The 17,002-nt window shown below is 35.2% G+C and overlaps 1 protein-coding gene across 1 annotated transcript; it reads right to left on the bottom strand.

Annotated features, from left to right (window-relative positions):
- Positions 1 to 1,299: 1,299 nt before the first annotated feature.
- On the bottom strand, positions 1,300 to 16,735 carry IL17RD (interleukin 17 receptor D). The gene is made up of 9 exons (XM_075159047.1): positions 16,615 to 16,735; positions 15,514 to 15,558; positions 15,264 to 15,415; positions 14,393 to 14,458; positions 13,791 to 13,845; positions 12,733 to 12,843; positions 10,883 to 11,067; positions 7,130 to 8,069; positions 1,300 to 4,886 (listed from the first exon to the last, which is right to left on the bottom strand). Exons 1-9 carry the CDS (start codon positions 16,730 to 16,732, stop codon positions 4,771 to 4,773), a joined length of 1,788 nt encoding a protein of 595 aa, XP_075015148.1. The 5' UTR covers positions 16,733 to 16,735; the 3' UTR covers positions 1,300 to 4,770.
- Positions 16,736 to 17,002: the final 267 nt, after the last annotated feature.

Below are 17,002 nucleotides of genomic sequence, written 5' to 3'. Positions count from 1 at the left end.
CTAAGAGAATAAAGAATGAAATTGTATCCAGTTATAAAAGATATGAATTGACCATTGTTCTGTTTTTTTACGAGTCTGAGAAACAGCAATAGATGATAGCAAGTAAAATAAAATAATTTATAGCAGATAGAGGGAAAAATTCTTTCAGTTGATCTATTCTTTCAGCTGATCTATAGCACTGCCTTTAACTTCTGACCTTTTAGAAGTAATTCGGATCTGACCAGTTATAGTTTGAATGCACATACTGCGTGTAGTGCGTGTTTTTCACTATAACTCAAAAAGTGTTTGTTGTTGTGTGTTGTGGTGTTTTTTTTATTTGTGGGGGATTTCAGTATCAAGTCACCAAACTATTTAAATGCAAGGTAAAAAAAGAAAAATGAGAGCTTACTTTCTCAAGTTTTTTGAGATATATTATCCATATGCACATCCTTATATCAAAGCATATCTTTCCACATCCTCAAGGTGTGAGAATTTTAGCCAACAGTTCCCAAACATCACGAAAGCATCCCAAGGGTTCTCATGTTTTAAACTAAAGGTATAAAAACTAGAGCAACACCTTCTTTCCATTTTCTTTCAACCACAAAGTCCCTCATGTACAAGGCTCCCAGGCAGAGGATACAGAAATTAGGACTGCAGAATATACATATGGATAACACATCTCAAAGAAGTACAGTTCAGATACAGAGAAGTAACTTATTAAATTATCTTTTAAATTACTAATGCAACTATTCATGTGCTTAGTGACCCCTCAGAATGTCTCTGAGTTACCTGGTGATAGAAGCAGAATTAGGAATAGTGGGATAAACGCCCAAAGACGACATCAGGTTTAAACATTATAAACATCATCCTGTAAATTCAACATAGCTAATGTATATGCAAACTATCTGATATTAAGTAAGCAGTTCAAGTCTTTAATAATAACAACTTTTACAGACTCATTACAGATTTTTCTATAGCATTACAGATTTTTCTATAGCATTCTAAATTTGATTGGACCAAAAGTCCATTAAAAAAATCTTCATTTACCTGAACAACATAAGGAATATGAGTGGTTTCAAGGCTTATCCTTGAAATTACAGTTTGCAGGGTTCATTGACTGGAACAGTGCTTTGAAATCCACTTGGATGAAAACAAAAAGCATATAAATCTTAGGTAATTATCACATCATCTTTGACAAAATTAATCCAATCCAGATTATTATAGTTTTGTAGTTGGTGTGGGTAGGTTTCACTTGACATGCAGAACCATGTATTGCTAGGAGACCTTCAAGGAGGATATAGGAAAAATAATTACATAAAATCATATTAAGGCAGTTTTATTTAAAAAAAAACCCAGACCCAGTCTGTCCAATACAGAAGTTTTACAAAATTAAAGTTTCTTACAGTTGCTTGACTATATTAAACACCCATCAAAATATCTGTTTCAATTCCAGATGTAGAGTATGAATAGCAGTTAGAGAGTCTGGTTATTTGTGTGGTGTGCATAACTGTATTAGAAGTGTTTTGGATAAAACAATTGGACTCTTAAGCCAAGTCTTCTTATACTACTAAGAAAAGCCCAATGAAAGAAACTGAACAAAAATGTTTTATTTTGATATTTAACTTCTAAATTATAGTATCATAAAATTTTATTTCTGCAAGTGTCAGCTGCATTCTCTTTTCAACAGTTGATGTGTTTATGTACAGGTACAAATTACGGCAACAACTATACTTTTTATTCAAAATGTTGAACACACTGCCACATCTTGAACCTTCAGCTTCCCAATGTTTTTTCCACCCTCCCAGAAAATACATTTTAAAACATTCAAACAATGTCCACGCACTTGAGTCTAGTAGAAATTAAAGGGATCCTTTCACAGTTAAAATTCTGTTTAGAGTTTACTAATGCTTGAAAATAGTAGTAAGCTAACCTCTAATCTGTGTATTAACATATTTGTTTTAAAACTATTTTTTTACAAGGATTTTTGCTGTTATTCTCATTGGAGGGAAAATACAGAATTCTTGCAAATTCAGTACTATGTCCTTCCATCATCTCAACATACACAATATTTTTCTATTTTTTTAAAACACTGTGGCTTCGTAAAAAAAACTATGCTAAATCAGATTAAGTATTACTTTTCTCATTTTGTATATTTTAAGTGTGGGCTTGTCCTACTCTAAATTTTCAATTAATTATATTCTCTTTCTTCTGAGGACGTATAATACGCTGTTTCCACTTTATGCTAAGAAGGAATGAAGGAATTCTTCTTCCCCCCACCCAACAGATTTGATTGGCATCTGCATAGACATTTTATAATTAAAAAAATAAGATTTGCAGGATTGTACAGCAAATTTTGAAGAAATAAAAATAAAAACATTAATGACAAGTGATTCTTTGTGCAACTACCTTCATCCATTTTCAAAACTGAGGTTTTTTAGAGCTCAAAATGAAAACCTAATTCCATTAAGTAATACCAATTCTGCTACTGAATTTAATGGAACCAGGAAATCTTCCCAATCTTTAGTCTAGCATAAAATAACAGTATGTGAGCTGGGCCTTTCCACGGAGGAAAGCAGTATTACCTTCACCAGCTAACTGCTAAGAAATTGCCTCCTCCTCATGTTTCGCAGCTTTGGCATTTCTGTGCACAGCAGCTCTTCAGCACACAAATTTTGTAACCTTTCTGCCTGTGTCTTATCAATCCAAACTCTTTCTCTAGTAAAATGGCAAGAATTGCACTGAATCAAGATCCTTCACAGCTGCATTTATGGAGGAGCATTTACCTCTAGATTATTCTGCCCAGTTTGACCCAGATATTTTTTGACTTCAAAGAATGGGAAAACATGAAGAATTTTGCTTTCAGTACACCCCAAGGCACAGAATTAAAAAAAAAAAAAAAAAAAAATCATTGAAGGTGCAGATGATTCACTATGCACTTAAAACTACCTAAAACTTACTTAGGTATTGCAAGTTTGAGGTTTTCCAGTTAAGTTCTTTCAAATTCAGAAAACAGGAAGAGTAAGGAACATTACGTAAATGGACAAGGCCCTCCAAATCTGACACATACATCTAGTCGATCACAGAATTCCGTATTACAATTGCGAGGCATGCCAGAGTTCTGCCATCAATGGTTATCTTCAAATAATTGTTACAGCACTTTCTTACTCCACCTGTGACAACAATTTTAAAAAACTTTTGTTTGGAAATTCAAATGATTAAATATAAACTGATGCGAAAAAAACCCCAGGAGCTTTAAAGCTACTCAGTTAGCCAAATCATCACTGGTTTAATAGTTCTATCTCGTACTATTAAAATGGATAATACAATGTAACAGTTAGCAACGTCTAATTCTCATCTATCAAAATTGAGAGAATATTTGAGGTGTTTGAGTTCTCCCTTAATGTATTCCTAAAGTAACCTCCTGTTAGTGGAATGTGAAGACAGGTTAAACGAGACAGAATCTGACTCCATGAGCAAAATTAGCAAAGGCACATTGATAAGGTGTCCTTGACTATTTGCTGTTATCATGCTTATTATAATAGTGCCTACTACTGCAGTTTCGCAGATGGGTTTTACTCACGAAAAGTTGCTCTTTGGAAACAGCAGGGATATTTTGGATGATGGTACCTACCGGGTCACTGCAAAAGAAAGGACATGCACTCTCTGTGTCTTTAGATAAACGTGTCCAGTTGTAGTTTTAGCATTTTTTGTTAATATAATACTAGTAATATCATACTATCTTAATCACTAAATAATGGTAAGTAGTGTGAAAAATAACTGCAAAATAACTCATAGGTTTCTGTTTATGGGTTGGCTCAAAACAAAGCAAAGTATTCATGCCTGTTAACTGCTTCTCTTAACTTGTTTTACCCCAGGTAATTTTCTAGCAGCATGTCCTCGAAGGATAATATGAAATCCCCCATAAAGCATACTCATCTCATGGTTGAACAAATCCAGAACGATGTCTTAAATACAAAATTTGGTCTTCCTTCCCCAATCTCTTTCAAGTATTCTTTGTATTAGCCCTTCCAGGAAGAAAACAGGAAACTTGGTTTCCATGGTATCACTCAGCATATGCAGGATCTATATTTTTGTCTATTACAAAAATGATACTTCAGACTCAGTATGGTACTATTCATGAGTCATCATAGCCAGATTGTGGGGAAGAGATAGGAGAATCATACAGAAGAGGGAGATATGCACTTATCTGAAATTAAATACTGGGAAATTTGGGAAAGAGAGGAGACTGTGAGGAAAGGAGCTCAAACATTTCTAAAAGAAAATAATTTCTTCTGATGGAGAATTTCTTGATCTCACCTTTGGCATTTTATCTTGCTTCTGAAAAAAATCCTGCTCTCATTCACTAAAACACTCCTGCCATCAAGTATGTCAGCACTTAAAATTAGAGGCTGGACTACAAAATTTGCTAAGACTTAACCTTCCAAGCTATTTTATGTCCAGTTGTAAGATTATTTCTAGCAAAAAAAGGTCACTTTTGATTATGGCATCTGTAAACAGTGTAATATCATGACATTTAGATTAGTAATAGGAATAATTTTGAAATGTATTCTCATCTATTTTTCCATGCTGCATTTTTCAAATCATGAAAGACTTTATAGAAAGACCAACAAATTCAAGTTTACTGGCCATAAAAAAATCCTTTAGGAATAACAGCTCTTCTTCAGGGAGTATTTGTTCCTTCAAGTAGATTTAGTGCTGAGACAGTGTGGTAGTTAAAGCACAAACAGAGGCTGTTGATAAAGTGGCAATGCATAACAAAGTTGTAATGTATTATAAAGGAGCAATTGCCTGCAGTTCGTCAGTATGGATATGGCAATGAAGTTCTGCTTTACATATTCCAGGCACTAAGAATTTTGTAGCAGTGATTACAGGAGGTTCTTCTTCCCCTATAAAAGGAAAAAAGTGAGGTTCATTAATTGGAACATTGATTTTGTATTTGGTCAACATTTTAGAAACAATGCAAAGAAAGCTTATGAAAACCCTCTGGATCGTAGTGCCATACATTCATGAGGCTGAACCATCATGCTCAGTAACTCCTTATCTAAAGAATTAATACAAATTTTCTCCCCAGGCAGGGCTTCTTAGAGAAGACCTTATTAGTGAATGGACCTAGTAAAGGTTTGGTTGTTGGTACTTCCTCAAAATTAAACTGGTTTGAACTTCAGTTGATGACGCCCAATATGATTTCTTTGCAGATCAGTAGTCTGCACATGAACTGCACTGAAAGAGAAAGTATTACAGATTATGTGACTTATGATTTTAATTCAAAAGATTAAATCAAAGATTCAATCTTTTCAAGAGGAAAGATCTACCTTGAGACGCTAAATGACAGAGCTGTTCACTTCTGTTCTGACCAAGTAAAGGATAAAAAATAGGTAGCCAAAACAGAAATGGTACTGTGAATTCAGAGTAGTAATTTGGACAGAACAAGAATAAAAGCTAAAAAATTCTGTCTACTCCTCTCATTATTAGGCATATAAATATTAGGGCTATAAATATTTTGTATGTCTGGGACAGTAAAAAGATTTAATGGGTTGCACTCTAATGGACAGATGATGCTCATTTCTCGATACTGTCTCCTTTGTACACTATACTAATTAGGACTGTGGTTTGGGTGGGGGGATGTTTGAGTGAGAGTCGGTCAGGGTGGTGCTTTTGGACAGGGACAGTGAATGGGAAAACAGCAGAAGTTACTGTGGTTTCTTAAGATGTTGGAACATCAGTGTTAAGATCCAACTCTACCAGTTAGTGCTATAATGTTTAACCTCTATAGCTGAAACATGTTAAGAAGTAGGTATGTGACTTGAGAATTAATTGCTGGAAAGACTGCCTCTTTCTTCCAGTGACTCCTTGGCAGCTGGGATACCCAGCTGACAGCTCAGTGATTGAATCAGGAGGGGAATACTGGTAAAGCATTCTTACAGAGAGGCCATAAATTTTAAACTAGCATCCTACTTTCGTCCAGCACTAGAACCTTTACAGATACCATCTGTAATTTTTCCCACAAATGTGAGAAAAGGCTATGTTAGAAGATGGCAGGAAATTAAAGAATATTAATTTTGAAACAATATCAGAGTATTTGTGGCTTCTGCAATTAAATCAGTAAATCTGTATTTTTTCCACCTGAAAAGTTTTCAGGTTTTAGTTATTTTGTCTTATAGACTATCTAGCCTATAGATATAGATGCTATATCTGTAAATCAACATCTATATTCTCTCCCTCCAAGATAATTCTGGAATCAAACATCAGTTATGAATTATCCGAATAATTAAAAAAAAAAAAAAAACCCACAATACAAAGTATTTAGCCAAAATAAAAGTCTACACTCATTCAAGAAAGCAGAACAGCATACCACCATCAAAATGCAATATTGACCTGTTGTAGCTGCTTAAGTAAAATCTCAGCAAACAGCGGTTTTGTTCTACGAATACAATTGCTGGAACATTCCACACAGATGTAGTTGTGATGCCAGTTCAATGTACTGTAACTAGTAATGTCAGATCAGCTTTTTATATAGCCTGAGGCAGTATTTACATCTTCTAACTGTAGGCATCTAAGCCGGGTATCTATTTTGGAGAGTGTCTTCCAAGCATTTAAACTCCCCCACTGAAACCTGTTTCTTCATTCCTCCCAGCCCCATATCCAGCGAGAAACCTAATGTCATTCTGAAACTTGAGTTAACCACAGTACAGATTACATCCCTAAATGTTCTAGTATGCGCTGGAGCAAAATAGGATGTCAGTTTTAGATTTATGGCCATTCTGTAAGAACGCTTCACCATATCACCCTCTTAATTAAACCACACAGCTGTCAGCTGAGTATCCCAGCTGCCAAGGAGTCCCTGCAAGAAAGAAGAAGTCTCTCCAATAACAGGTCAACTGATGAGAAATGACTTAATAGAATTTTAGTGAAATCTTACTTAGCTAAGGAACCCCCCCCGCAATAAGTTAGAAAAATGAATCTTTTCCTTAAAGTTACTGAAACCTGTCTTTTTACCATCTTTATACAATGCTAATCTTCCTCTGCAGCCTTCTGTATAGCTCCTCACATATTACCTTAAGTATTTTGAGACGGGAGAAATACGCTCATAATAACTGAATATAATTTTTAAAACACTGCTGTATCTTACCTAAACCTGATGATGAAGAAACACTTCCTGTAATGGAAGATGTTTCAATTTGGTCTGTCAATAGTCCTTCCATTAAAGGTAAGGATAATTCAGATGAAGGAACAGATGAATCATAGATTCCAGAATCTCGAGGCATATCTTTAAGATTTGAAGCTTTAACAACATGTAACAACGGCTGAAGAACAGAGCTGCCACCACCTTGAATGTCCTGAGTTTCTGTATCTTCTCCAAGGTTTAAGTGCTGAATTATACAGTGAGAGTCTGAATTCCCAGCTGAAATAATATTTACATCTGTTTTCAGGTAAAAATCACCATCCATCACCTGTTTATTCACTAAGTCATTTAAAACCAAGCCCGAATCAAATTTTTCCATGACAGGCTCTGAGTAATGTAAAGAAGGTGGAGGGAAGGGAATAAATTGTTTCTCAAACCAATCTGGTTCCTGATCAATGAACTGATGCATATTGCAAATGGCAACATAAAGGGACCTCCCAGATTTGCTTCTGAAATAATTCCTTTTACTAATGTTAACAGGAAACACCTCCGAATCCTGTACGCTAAGATCTCTGGAGTGTAAATGTGAATACAGCTGAGGGAGATTGTCCATGAGTTTGTATTTTGTACTTAGATCCAGAATACCAGGGATGTCTCCTTCACAGGAGTAATCAAAGTAGACTGCAATGAACTTGCAGAGGTCATTTGAATTCTGCTTTGCTTGACGAAGCTTCTCTGCAACAGTCAACACAGCAAACAGAAAGAGTTCTCCTTTTCCTGCATCTTTGGTTACCCCTCTGTGTTTCCAGTTCTTTTTTTCAACAAAGTACTTCATTCCCTTGGAACACACAATGATGATAAACTGGGACTCGTTTATTTTTTTAATAAGCCACTCCTTCTGACCTTCTTTACAAATTTTTAGGTCTTCCCACAAATCTAGAGCCACCTGGAAAAGAAAAGGACATTCTGGTTGATATTCATTATTAGATTATTAGATATATTTGCTACTAGAATTTAAATGAGTTATACTCAGTAAGTCAGCTTGTATTTATCCGACAATTGAGAATTAATGATGAATTTAACTATAGCTTGTCCCTGATGCAAATACAAGCTGTTTTAAGAGAGAAATAAGTAATACACAACATAGCATTAATAGTGAACAAACTCAAATCAGTGACAGTTACTATGACAGTAGTTATTAACCAAAATAAGCAGGGCCTCAATTCATTCTAAACTTTGCTTGCTGGCTGAATATTTCACTGGGCTAAGGAAATAGGTGAATTGCTAAGGTAAAAAGGAAAACCTTCCAGACTTTTTTTTTAAAAACAAGAATGCTAGTTACTATATTTTGCTGCTTATTTATTACTTACGGAAAAACATACCTAATTATACCTGTGTTACGTATAAATTTATGGTGCAGAGCCAAGTAGTTAAATGTAAACTGGGTAGTTCCTTAAAAAATAAAACCACTACGGATTTGGTACATAGCAATATTTCTCGGGGAATAAAAAGAACATAGAAAATGTGGCTAGACCAAGTAAATTACTATTTACTTATCTGATCAAATTAGATATCATCAAGCCTCAATAAACAATGTATTCTGCCTGCCTCAAACAATTGAACTGTTGTATATTTGGGTCCTTAATGTGCTGAATGTAATGGAAATCCATATTCATTTACCATTTTTGCATACTAATGAAGTCTGATGCCAAGAATTTTCATATCTAGATACAAACATAATTAGTGCCTGTAACATCGAGTCCTTTCAGTTAGGATGCAAAACAGCAGCAACTTATCTCTGATAAGAAAGCTCTGAATATTTTATCATAAGAGTTGTTTTATTTTGTACTTTGTCAAATTTTCTGAACATTCTACATGGTCTGAAATGCCTGTGTACACCAAGATGAAGGACACAATGCTTTATCTCATGAAAGAAAGAATGAGCAGCAGAATAAGAGAAAAAAATAGATGCAAAAAACTTTCATAGTAAACACACATCAAAACCATTTATAAAGTCTTCTCTCAAGCATTTTTCCAGTATTTTTGCTCTGCTATATCACCCATAACAGAGTGGAAAACTTTGCCGTGTCAGAAAACAGAGAGTAGGTGGATGCCTAGAACACAAGGGCTCATGAAAACTGTTACCACACAGTCAGCTACAGGAAGAAACTGATCGTGCCTGAAGTGGTCAGGCAGTTGGACCAGATGATCACTGCAGGTCCCTTCCAACTGAAGTATTCTATTCCATGCATGGGGAAGAGAAGTCATTTTACAGCTGCTTGGGAGATACTCTGATAAAGGTACAACACAGGTAGTTTTTCTTTTGTGTCTGTTTTTGTTTCTGTTCTTCAAAACACTGTCTGATCTCCTATCTGTGAGAAAGGATTTTTAGTATGGTCGAGTTATTATTTTAAATGGCTATTAAATGCCACTGGTTTTGTCCTGTATGACAAAACATTCCAATTCCATATGAAAAATACTTGTGCAACTGTTCCATTATGCATTGAGCATCACTTTTTATATATTAAACTCCACAACCTTAATAATAACCCATATTATTTCTGTATGTAGATGCTATCAATATTTTGTTACCTAGATCTTAAATTATGCCTGATACCATATGTTCCATGGTATATAGTTACAGCAGTAACAGCTCACCTTAACACTATTTCAAAGAGGTATGGTGTAGCAGGGCTAAAGTACATCTCTAAAAAGGGGATTCAAGTAAGTTACTTATAAAATACCTTACCTGAACTATTTAAACATACGAACAAATTGTGAACATCCCCAAACGCCTGAGGCATCGCTTACGTTACTGTGTTTGGCCACCAGAGGTCAGACTTGCTGTAGAGTTGGAAAAGCCGTTCCAGTTCACGCATTTAAAATCACGGTGGCAGGATTAAAATGCAGCAAAAACAGACTGATAATTGTCTTGCCTTTTTACAGTTGAAAAGTGAAAGACTGGCCACATATTGATTATATTTTAGAAAGCAGTGTGAGATTCTAAGCCTAGTCGTTCAAAGTAACAATCTGAATGTGTCTCTCTCAGCTTTAAATCAAAAACAAGAAAAAGACATGCTGATTTTACAGCATTAATGGAACAGAAGGGAAGTAAAAAAAAAAAAAAATCAATAAAAATTAATACATAATGTCAAAAACTAAACCTAATTACACAGATTTTGCTCTATGAGTAGGAGTTTTGATAGATTCAACTACTTTAAAATTACAATATAAAACGTATTTTAGGAATACTGAAGTATATCAGGTAGACACCAATACCTCTTTGTAGCTGCCAACTATAAAGATGCAAGACCTACTAAAAAGAAAAAGCAGTTAATACGAAACAAGCTAAACATGGCTGAATGAAAGTCTTGGAATCAATGCAGTACACATTTTCCACTACTCTGGGGTTTTTTCGTTGTTGGTTTTTCGGGGTGGGGGGGGGGTGAGAGCGGGGGGGGTGTGGGGGAGGGTTGGTCGTTGTTTCTTGGGTTTGGTTTGGTTTGGTTTTGGGTGGGTTTTTTTGGTTGTTTTGTTTTGTTCTTTTTTTTTTTTTTTTTTTTAAAAAAGCGGGCTATGATCTGCTCCTTTCCCTAATTAAAGAAAATTTAGATAGGCAATATTTAGAAAAATAATGAAAGTTATCTCTGTGGAAAGGAGAGATTGAAATACCTCATTCTGAAGCACATATTATTATGAGTTTTGGGGGTGCTGTTTCAATTAAGGAAACTCTGTTTATGGAAGAAATGTTGACTTTACCTCACAGCCACAAAAGTCCTGAAGAAAATACGCAAAGCATTGGATGACATTAATGTGTTTCTGGCAATCTTTACTGGAATAGCAGATGAACACTTTTGGCCGGGGACGAAGTCTTTCCACATGGAGACCTGCAGCATATGCTGAAGATTCTGAGCTCTCCTCATCCAGATGGGAATATATATTTTCTACATTGGAAGAGAGAAAGAGAGTTCACACTATAAAGCTTGGTTTTGTTTTGTTTTTTTAAAACTTTTGTAGGCTCATTTCTAATGCATACAGTAACGACTTTTTTCGAAAGATATTTCTTTCCATTCCAGCCTGAAAAAGAAAAGTTGCACATGCTCTATTTATGCAGCTTATGAATTGCTACATATGGGGAACACACTTTGAAAGTGAAATGTGCAGTTATTACTGTACAACTCAGAAAACTTAAGAAAGGTTTATTTTATAAATAGAATGAGGTTGTTTCACCTCTATCCAGCTTCAACAGTCTTCACCTCTCTGTTCAAATATTACAAGCCTTAAAGATCATCAAGAGTTTCCTTTATAACAAAGTCTATTGTTTTAAAAAAAACACAACACAAGCCAGGTGAATATTAAACTCCAGGAACACAGATCCCTTCAGAACATCTTATAGTATCTCTCTGGTGTATATATATACACACACATGTTTAGACAGTAATTTGACGTTAATTTGAATTAAGATATGATCAATTTAAATCAAAACAGCTACTAGTGTTTCTTTTCTTGTATAGATGCTTTTATGCTGGAACATAAAAGTCTGGTCTTAGGCCAGACTAATTCAATCTAGTTCTACAGTTGGTTAAGCTAATTTGGAGTAAAGCATGAGTATTTCAAACTACAAATATCCATCTAGGGACTTAATTTAGAACAATTCATCAGGAATAACTATTCTGGAACAACTCTCTCTGTAGACAAATCCTTAGTGATTTGTCTGGTTTTTCTTGTTGGAACTGTGCTAGCTGTGAGCAAAGGGATAGCCACAGAAAACCAGAAGGTAAAAGGATTTAACCCAGATGGCATATCGCACTTGCAGTATACCTCAATGCCAAAATTCAGATGGATAACACAGATATGTGAGGTTTGGGGAAGTAATCTCTTTTTCCATATTCATGAAACCGCATGATTCCCTAGATTCTACAAAAAAAGCCAATTGATTTTTAACATCTCAATGTAATAAGTGTGGCTTGCCAGCTCCTGGACACAGAGGAGAGAGAGGTCAAAGAGGGATGGAATCCAATTTAGAGAAACATCTGCAAGTAAGTCTTAGAAAGAGTAAATTTAGGAAGATGGCTTAGGATGAAGTGTAAAGGCAACTTCCAGGAAAGTGAGCAAATCTGGAATAACAGATACAGGTAGTATTCCAGACAGTGCTGAGAATTGTATTGGTATCACATGGCTTTACCTTCCTCCTGGTTTAAAATAAATATGAATTAGACATTTCTGAATGAAATAAAGGAATGTTTAAAATATATCAATTTACAGATCTGTTCGTATTCTACGTGGTCATGTAGTACTTTCACAAATAAAAAGAAACCCAAAACCAAAAATATTTCCCAACAGCAATTTTGTTCTCTCCTTTCTACAGTGTAGTCTTGATTTGTGATACAATACTTTCTATGGCAACAAATTACCATCAAGCACTGATTAAGAATTTGCTACGAGTTTCAACACACAAAAAAAGCAGTGGGGAGGAAAGAGAGAGAAGTAGAAAAGAAAGGAAAGCTCTTCAGATAAAGGTATTTCTGGAATAAACCTACCAGTTACGACGTTTCTGGTTGCAAAAGTGCATCTTTAAATGGAACTCTGTATTGAATAAACCCTCTTACCTTGCTGTTTCTTGCGGCACATCACTGTGAAAAGCGTTGCAAATGCCGAAATGACAACTAAAGGAACTGTAATGGCAATAGCTCTTATTGGTCCAGCCCACGGAGAATGTACTTTGAAAAATAAAGCAGAATTAGCCATATGCAAATAAGCTATATTATAATTATCTAATCAGATCTTCACACTGGGATGTAAGACTGCTGCAGTACATTATTATCAGGTAATTCTCAAATATACAGTAGAATCAAACATGTTCTGCTCTGTTTTAAATAGGTTTTATGCTGATTGCCCCCATCACCACAGCATTAGAGCGACTAATGTAAGTAACAAGTGCTGCATGCCAACTCATACCTCCCCCCATGAGAAGAGCTTTACATGAAGTGCAGTTTTGATAAGATATGCAATAGTCATTTGGACCTGACAGACTTTGTACCAGGGTGCTGAACTAGGCACTTAGACAGAACTGTCTTCCTCCACAGATTACCTTCAGCAATGTGCATTAGGATTCAGTCCACTTTGCCCATTGCCTTCATCTGCGGCTATGTTTTGTGTCTGCAGTTACATTCTGAAAGCCCTATTTAGCTTCTCAATAACTGGTCTGATACATAGACATGCTAAGCATGTACCTGGCAGGTCTTCCAGACTGCTTGATTTGATTTCAGGGCTGAAGTACACAGGCAGGGAATGTGTTTAGGCTCTCTCAAAATTTCATTACATTATTTCCACACTACTTCATGCATCAGTTGTATGCGATTAAGATACAGGCTATGATTCTTCATATCCATATATACAACAAAAGTGATTTCCCACAAAGATTTCCAATGATATATTGATCTAAACTGTACTAAATATAAAAGTATAGAGATGCAGATGTGTATGTACAATTGTGCCTATTTACTCTTTTTTCATTAGGTCAAAAAATCACAGCACAATTGCCTCAGTCGTCTTGATTATGGCGAACTGACACCGGTCAAATCAAGATTTATTTCCAACATAATTAAAACTGAATCTAAATTAATAAGATAAATACTGTATACTGTTTAAAAAACAAAATTCATACCTGGTTTTAGCGCATAGTGCATTGTCTTCCTTGTTGTATTAGTGTCATCAACCAGCTTGGAAAAGTAAAAGTTGAATTTTATTTTGTGGAAATTTAATTTTATTTATTTTCTGCAATATGTAAACAACTAACAGCTTTCATGACCAAATGTGAAGAAACTTACTGTTCAAAAAGTTAAAATTAAAGAGCACCACAAAGTAGTAATTAGTGAAATCATTTGTCTTTGTTGGTACATAGTTTAATGTTGTAATATTAATTTTCAGAGTTCACATACTGTCATCATCAAGAGGAACACACAGCTTTTAAGTATAGTAAAAATTGATCAAACTACAGAATTCCAATTAAAAAAAAAAAAAAAAAATCAAAGTCCAAGAATTATGCAGGCCCACAACTTTACTTGAAGGCACAGATGAAACTGCTATCCACACAAGCAAAGGTCAAGAACAATCTGTCTAAAAACCTTTACTTGCCCAAGGTGCTTCAGTAGGGATGCCTGAAGTCCAATTTTACCAGAATGTGACTTGAAATACTTAAATTTCAGTTAATTTCTCCATTGGCATACTCATTTATCTGTTGTATAAATGACTATTTATAAATATTACCTCAATTATATAATCCCCTGGAGATACATTCTGAAGAATACAACTTGTAGTATCTGTGTTTTGCTCCTACATCAAGGAAAGAGAATACTTTGCAAGCCATTCACATACTTTTAAAACCTAATGAAAAATACGTTTGCATTGATTTAGCAATATACAGCGCCCTCCTTAAACCAGCAAAACTCCATTCAAATATGCAAGGACCACAACTCTGCCTGCAGAACTAAAACATGATTAATTATCAAAAAAAAAAAAAAAAACTTAAAAGTTTGGTCTAATACATAAACTCTACATTATGTGCTGAAGCTCCCTAGCTTTCAGAGACTTAGGATGAAAGGTTGATCAGCGAGAACAAACTTAATTGAATATTAACCAAAGTTAAGGAAAATAATACATCAAATAGCAGCTCCCATAATAAGACTTAAGCACACAGCTGTACAAAATCACAGAGAGCCTAATTCCATGCACATACTAAAATGAGAGCAGTCTTGTGATACCATCTCAGATGGGTAATCTATGAAGTGGTCAAATTTGGTGCAAAGGTGAAATAAAAAAGTAGGAAATAATATGTATAACAAACATCATAAAACTGCAGTTTGAAGTACTAATTAGTTGTAGGGTCTTCAAGACAGAGAACAGCCTCTTCCCATTTGCTTATACTATCCGTCTCCAGTGGACCTTCAAGCCTGGTTTTGACTGATGAGTGCTATCACAATACAAATATTATTTACACAAATAGTACCAAATAGTTTAAAAACTTTAAAACCGATAGTATTCTATATTATATTAAGTTTTTAAAGTTTCTATAAAACCTCAGAACATCTAATGGTAATAGGTTTTGGTTTTTTAACAGTTGCAAAACTCAGCGACGTACCTGTTTGCAGGTCTTTTGCTTAAATGGGCCTTCATGCTTAAGTTTGTAGTGAAGAAAGTAATATCTAAACCCAAAGCTGTGAGGTGCATGATCAAAGGACACTTGCATATTAAAACCCTGCTGGGTAACATTCAGATTCCTTGGCTTCCAGTCTGTCAGAGGAGATATTCATGAATTGGAAAAAAGCGACTCTTCAAGTACAGTAACTTTTTGTAAGATGAATATACCGAAAGTATTACATTTTACTTACAAGGTTTGCAGACAAGGTTTTCTGGCTGTAGCAACAATTCACATGCTACAAATACACACAAAAATTATTAATGATATAGTATCAAAATACTATGCTATTTAAATAGAAAAGGAATGAGGGCAAAACAAGGGAGTTCATCATTTTGAAGACAATACCCCCATTTCTTTCCCAGTCTCTAGTATGCCTGGAGTAAATATATTTTGCAAACTTATCTTCTTTGTTATGATTTCAAGTCCCTTCTCATCTTTATATGAGAAACACAGGTTCATTAATTTGAAAATAGCATTCCTTAGTGAGACAAAAGGGATAGCACCGGCCATAGCACAGCAGGAGAGGAAGCTGAAACTAGCTTTAAATAAATTTACTCAGAGTAAATAAGTATGCTGAGCGCTATTATAAAGACAAATGTTACTGCGGTTTGCATCAACAGATAGACTTGAAAATATTTTAAGAAAGTTTTATAGGGCAAAACACTCTAAGTAGGACTAATATCAACATTTGACCCCAAAGGGTACTTGCAGTTTCTCATCATACTATTTAAGCACTGAGGAGCTTATTCAAGTCTCTTCTCTCTAACTCCAATGAGAATTGCTAAGTAATTTTGAGAAATTCAACTTGATTTGTTGCTATCTAATTTTATATGTACTCATCTATATCTATCTCTAGATATCTGTTTTTGAAACTGTGATCTCAAGAACAAAACCAACCTGAGCTTCTTCACAATGTCCAGAGACAAGAAGGAGCAAACCATCTTCATGAGTCCAATGTTCCTGAGAACCATGGGAGTAATCCTGCTATAGGCAAACCTGGGATAATTTCAGGCCTACCTGAGACTTTTCTTCTAGTTGTTGCCTAGCACGTATTATCATACACCACAGACTTATCTGTGGCATCCAAATTCTTTCCACTTAACACCCAGAATGTGTTCAGAACTTCCTTCAAAGACTATGTCAGTAACTACCTTAACCCAGACTCCTCTAACATCACCATCTACTACATTCCTTTGCTGGGAAAACTGAAAAGCTGGGGCAGGGCGGGGCGGGGGGAGCCACCCATTGGTGAAGAGATGATATGCAATACTATATTGTATGCAATACTTACGTCTAGTTCGGAAGAAAAATGGGTGATAATTACTTTCATTTTTAATGGAAGGAAAAGGAACAATCTTTACAAAGTAATCTGTTTCAAACTTCAGATTTACAAAGGGCTGGGATTCCATTCCCTACAAAAAGACAAGATTACACCACATTTTAAAATCAACTATAGTAACTGAAAATATCTTTCAAAACAAGCCCACAGTTTTGCAAACATAAGCAGAAATGGATACATTAAGAATCCTTTATCTACCCATCCATAACACATTGACATGAGGAATCTCAATACAGAGTTGGATGTGGACTATTGCAGATGGACCTGTACTCCAGGGTCACCCAAAGGACAGTTTCCAGCTTCAGGAAAGCTTCTATAGAAGGTGAATAGATCTGTCTCT

Source organism: Calonectris borealis, chromosome 10, assembly GCF_964195595.1.
Source record: "Calonectris borealis chromosome 10, bCalBor7.hap1.2, whole genome shotgun sequence".
Classification (NCBI taxonomy): domain Eukaryota; kingdom Metazoa; phylum Chordata; class Aves; order Procellariiformes; family Procellariidae; genus Calonectris; species Calonectris borealis.
Note: the sequence above shows the minus strand (reverse complement) of the source record. Positions and strands in the feature narration are given on the sequence as shown.

Excerpts from the sequence above, each read along its gene's own strand:
- IL17RD (XM_075159047.1), bottom strand. The coding sequence starts at position 16,732 with ATGGAATCCCAGCCCTTTGTAAATCTGAAGTTTGAAACAGATTACTTT. Across the intron at positions 13,846-14,392 it reads CAGGGGATTATATAATTGAG|CTGGTTGATGACACTAATAC; the intron begins GTAATATTTATA and ends TACTTTTCCAAG. Across the intron at positions 4,887-7,129 it reads TTCTTCATCATCAGGTTTAG|GGGAAGAAGAACCTCCTGTA; the intron begins GTAAGATACAGC and ends TTCCTTTTATAG.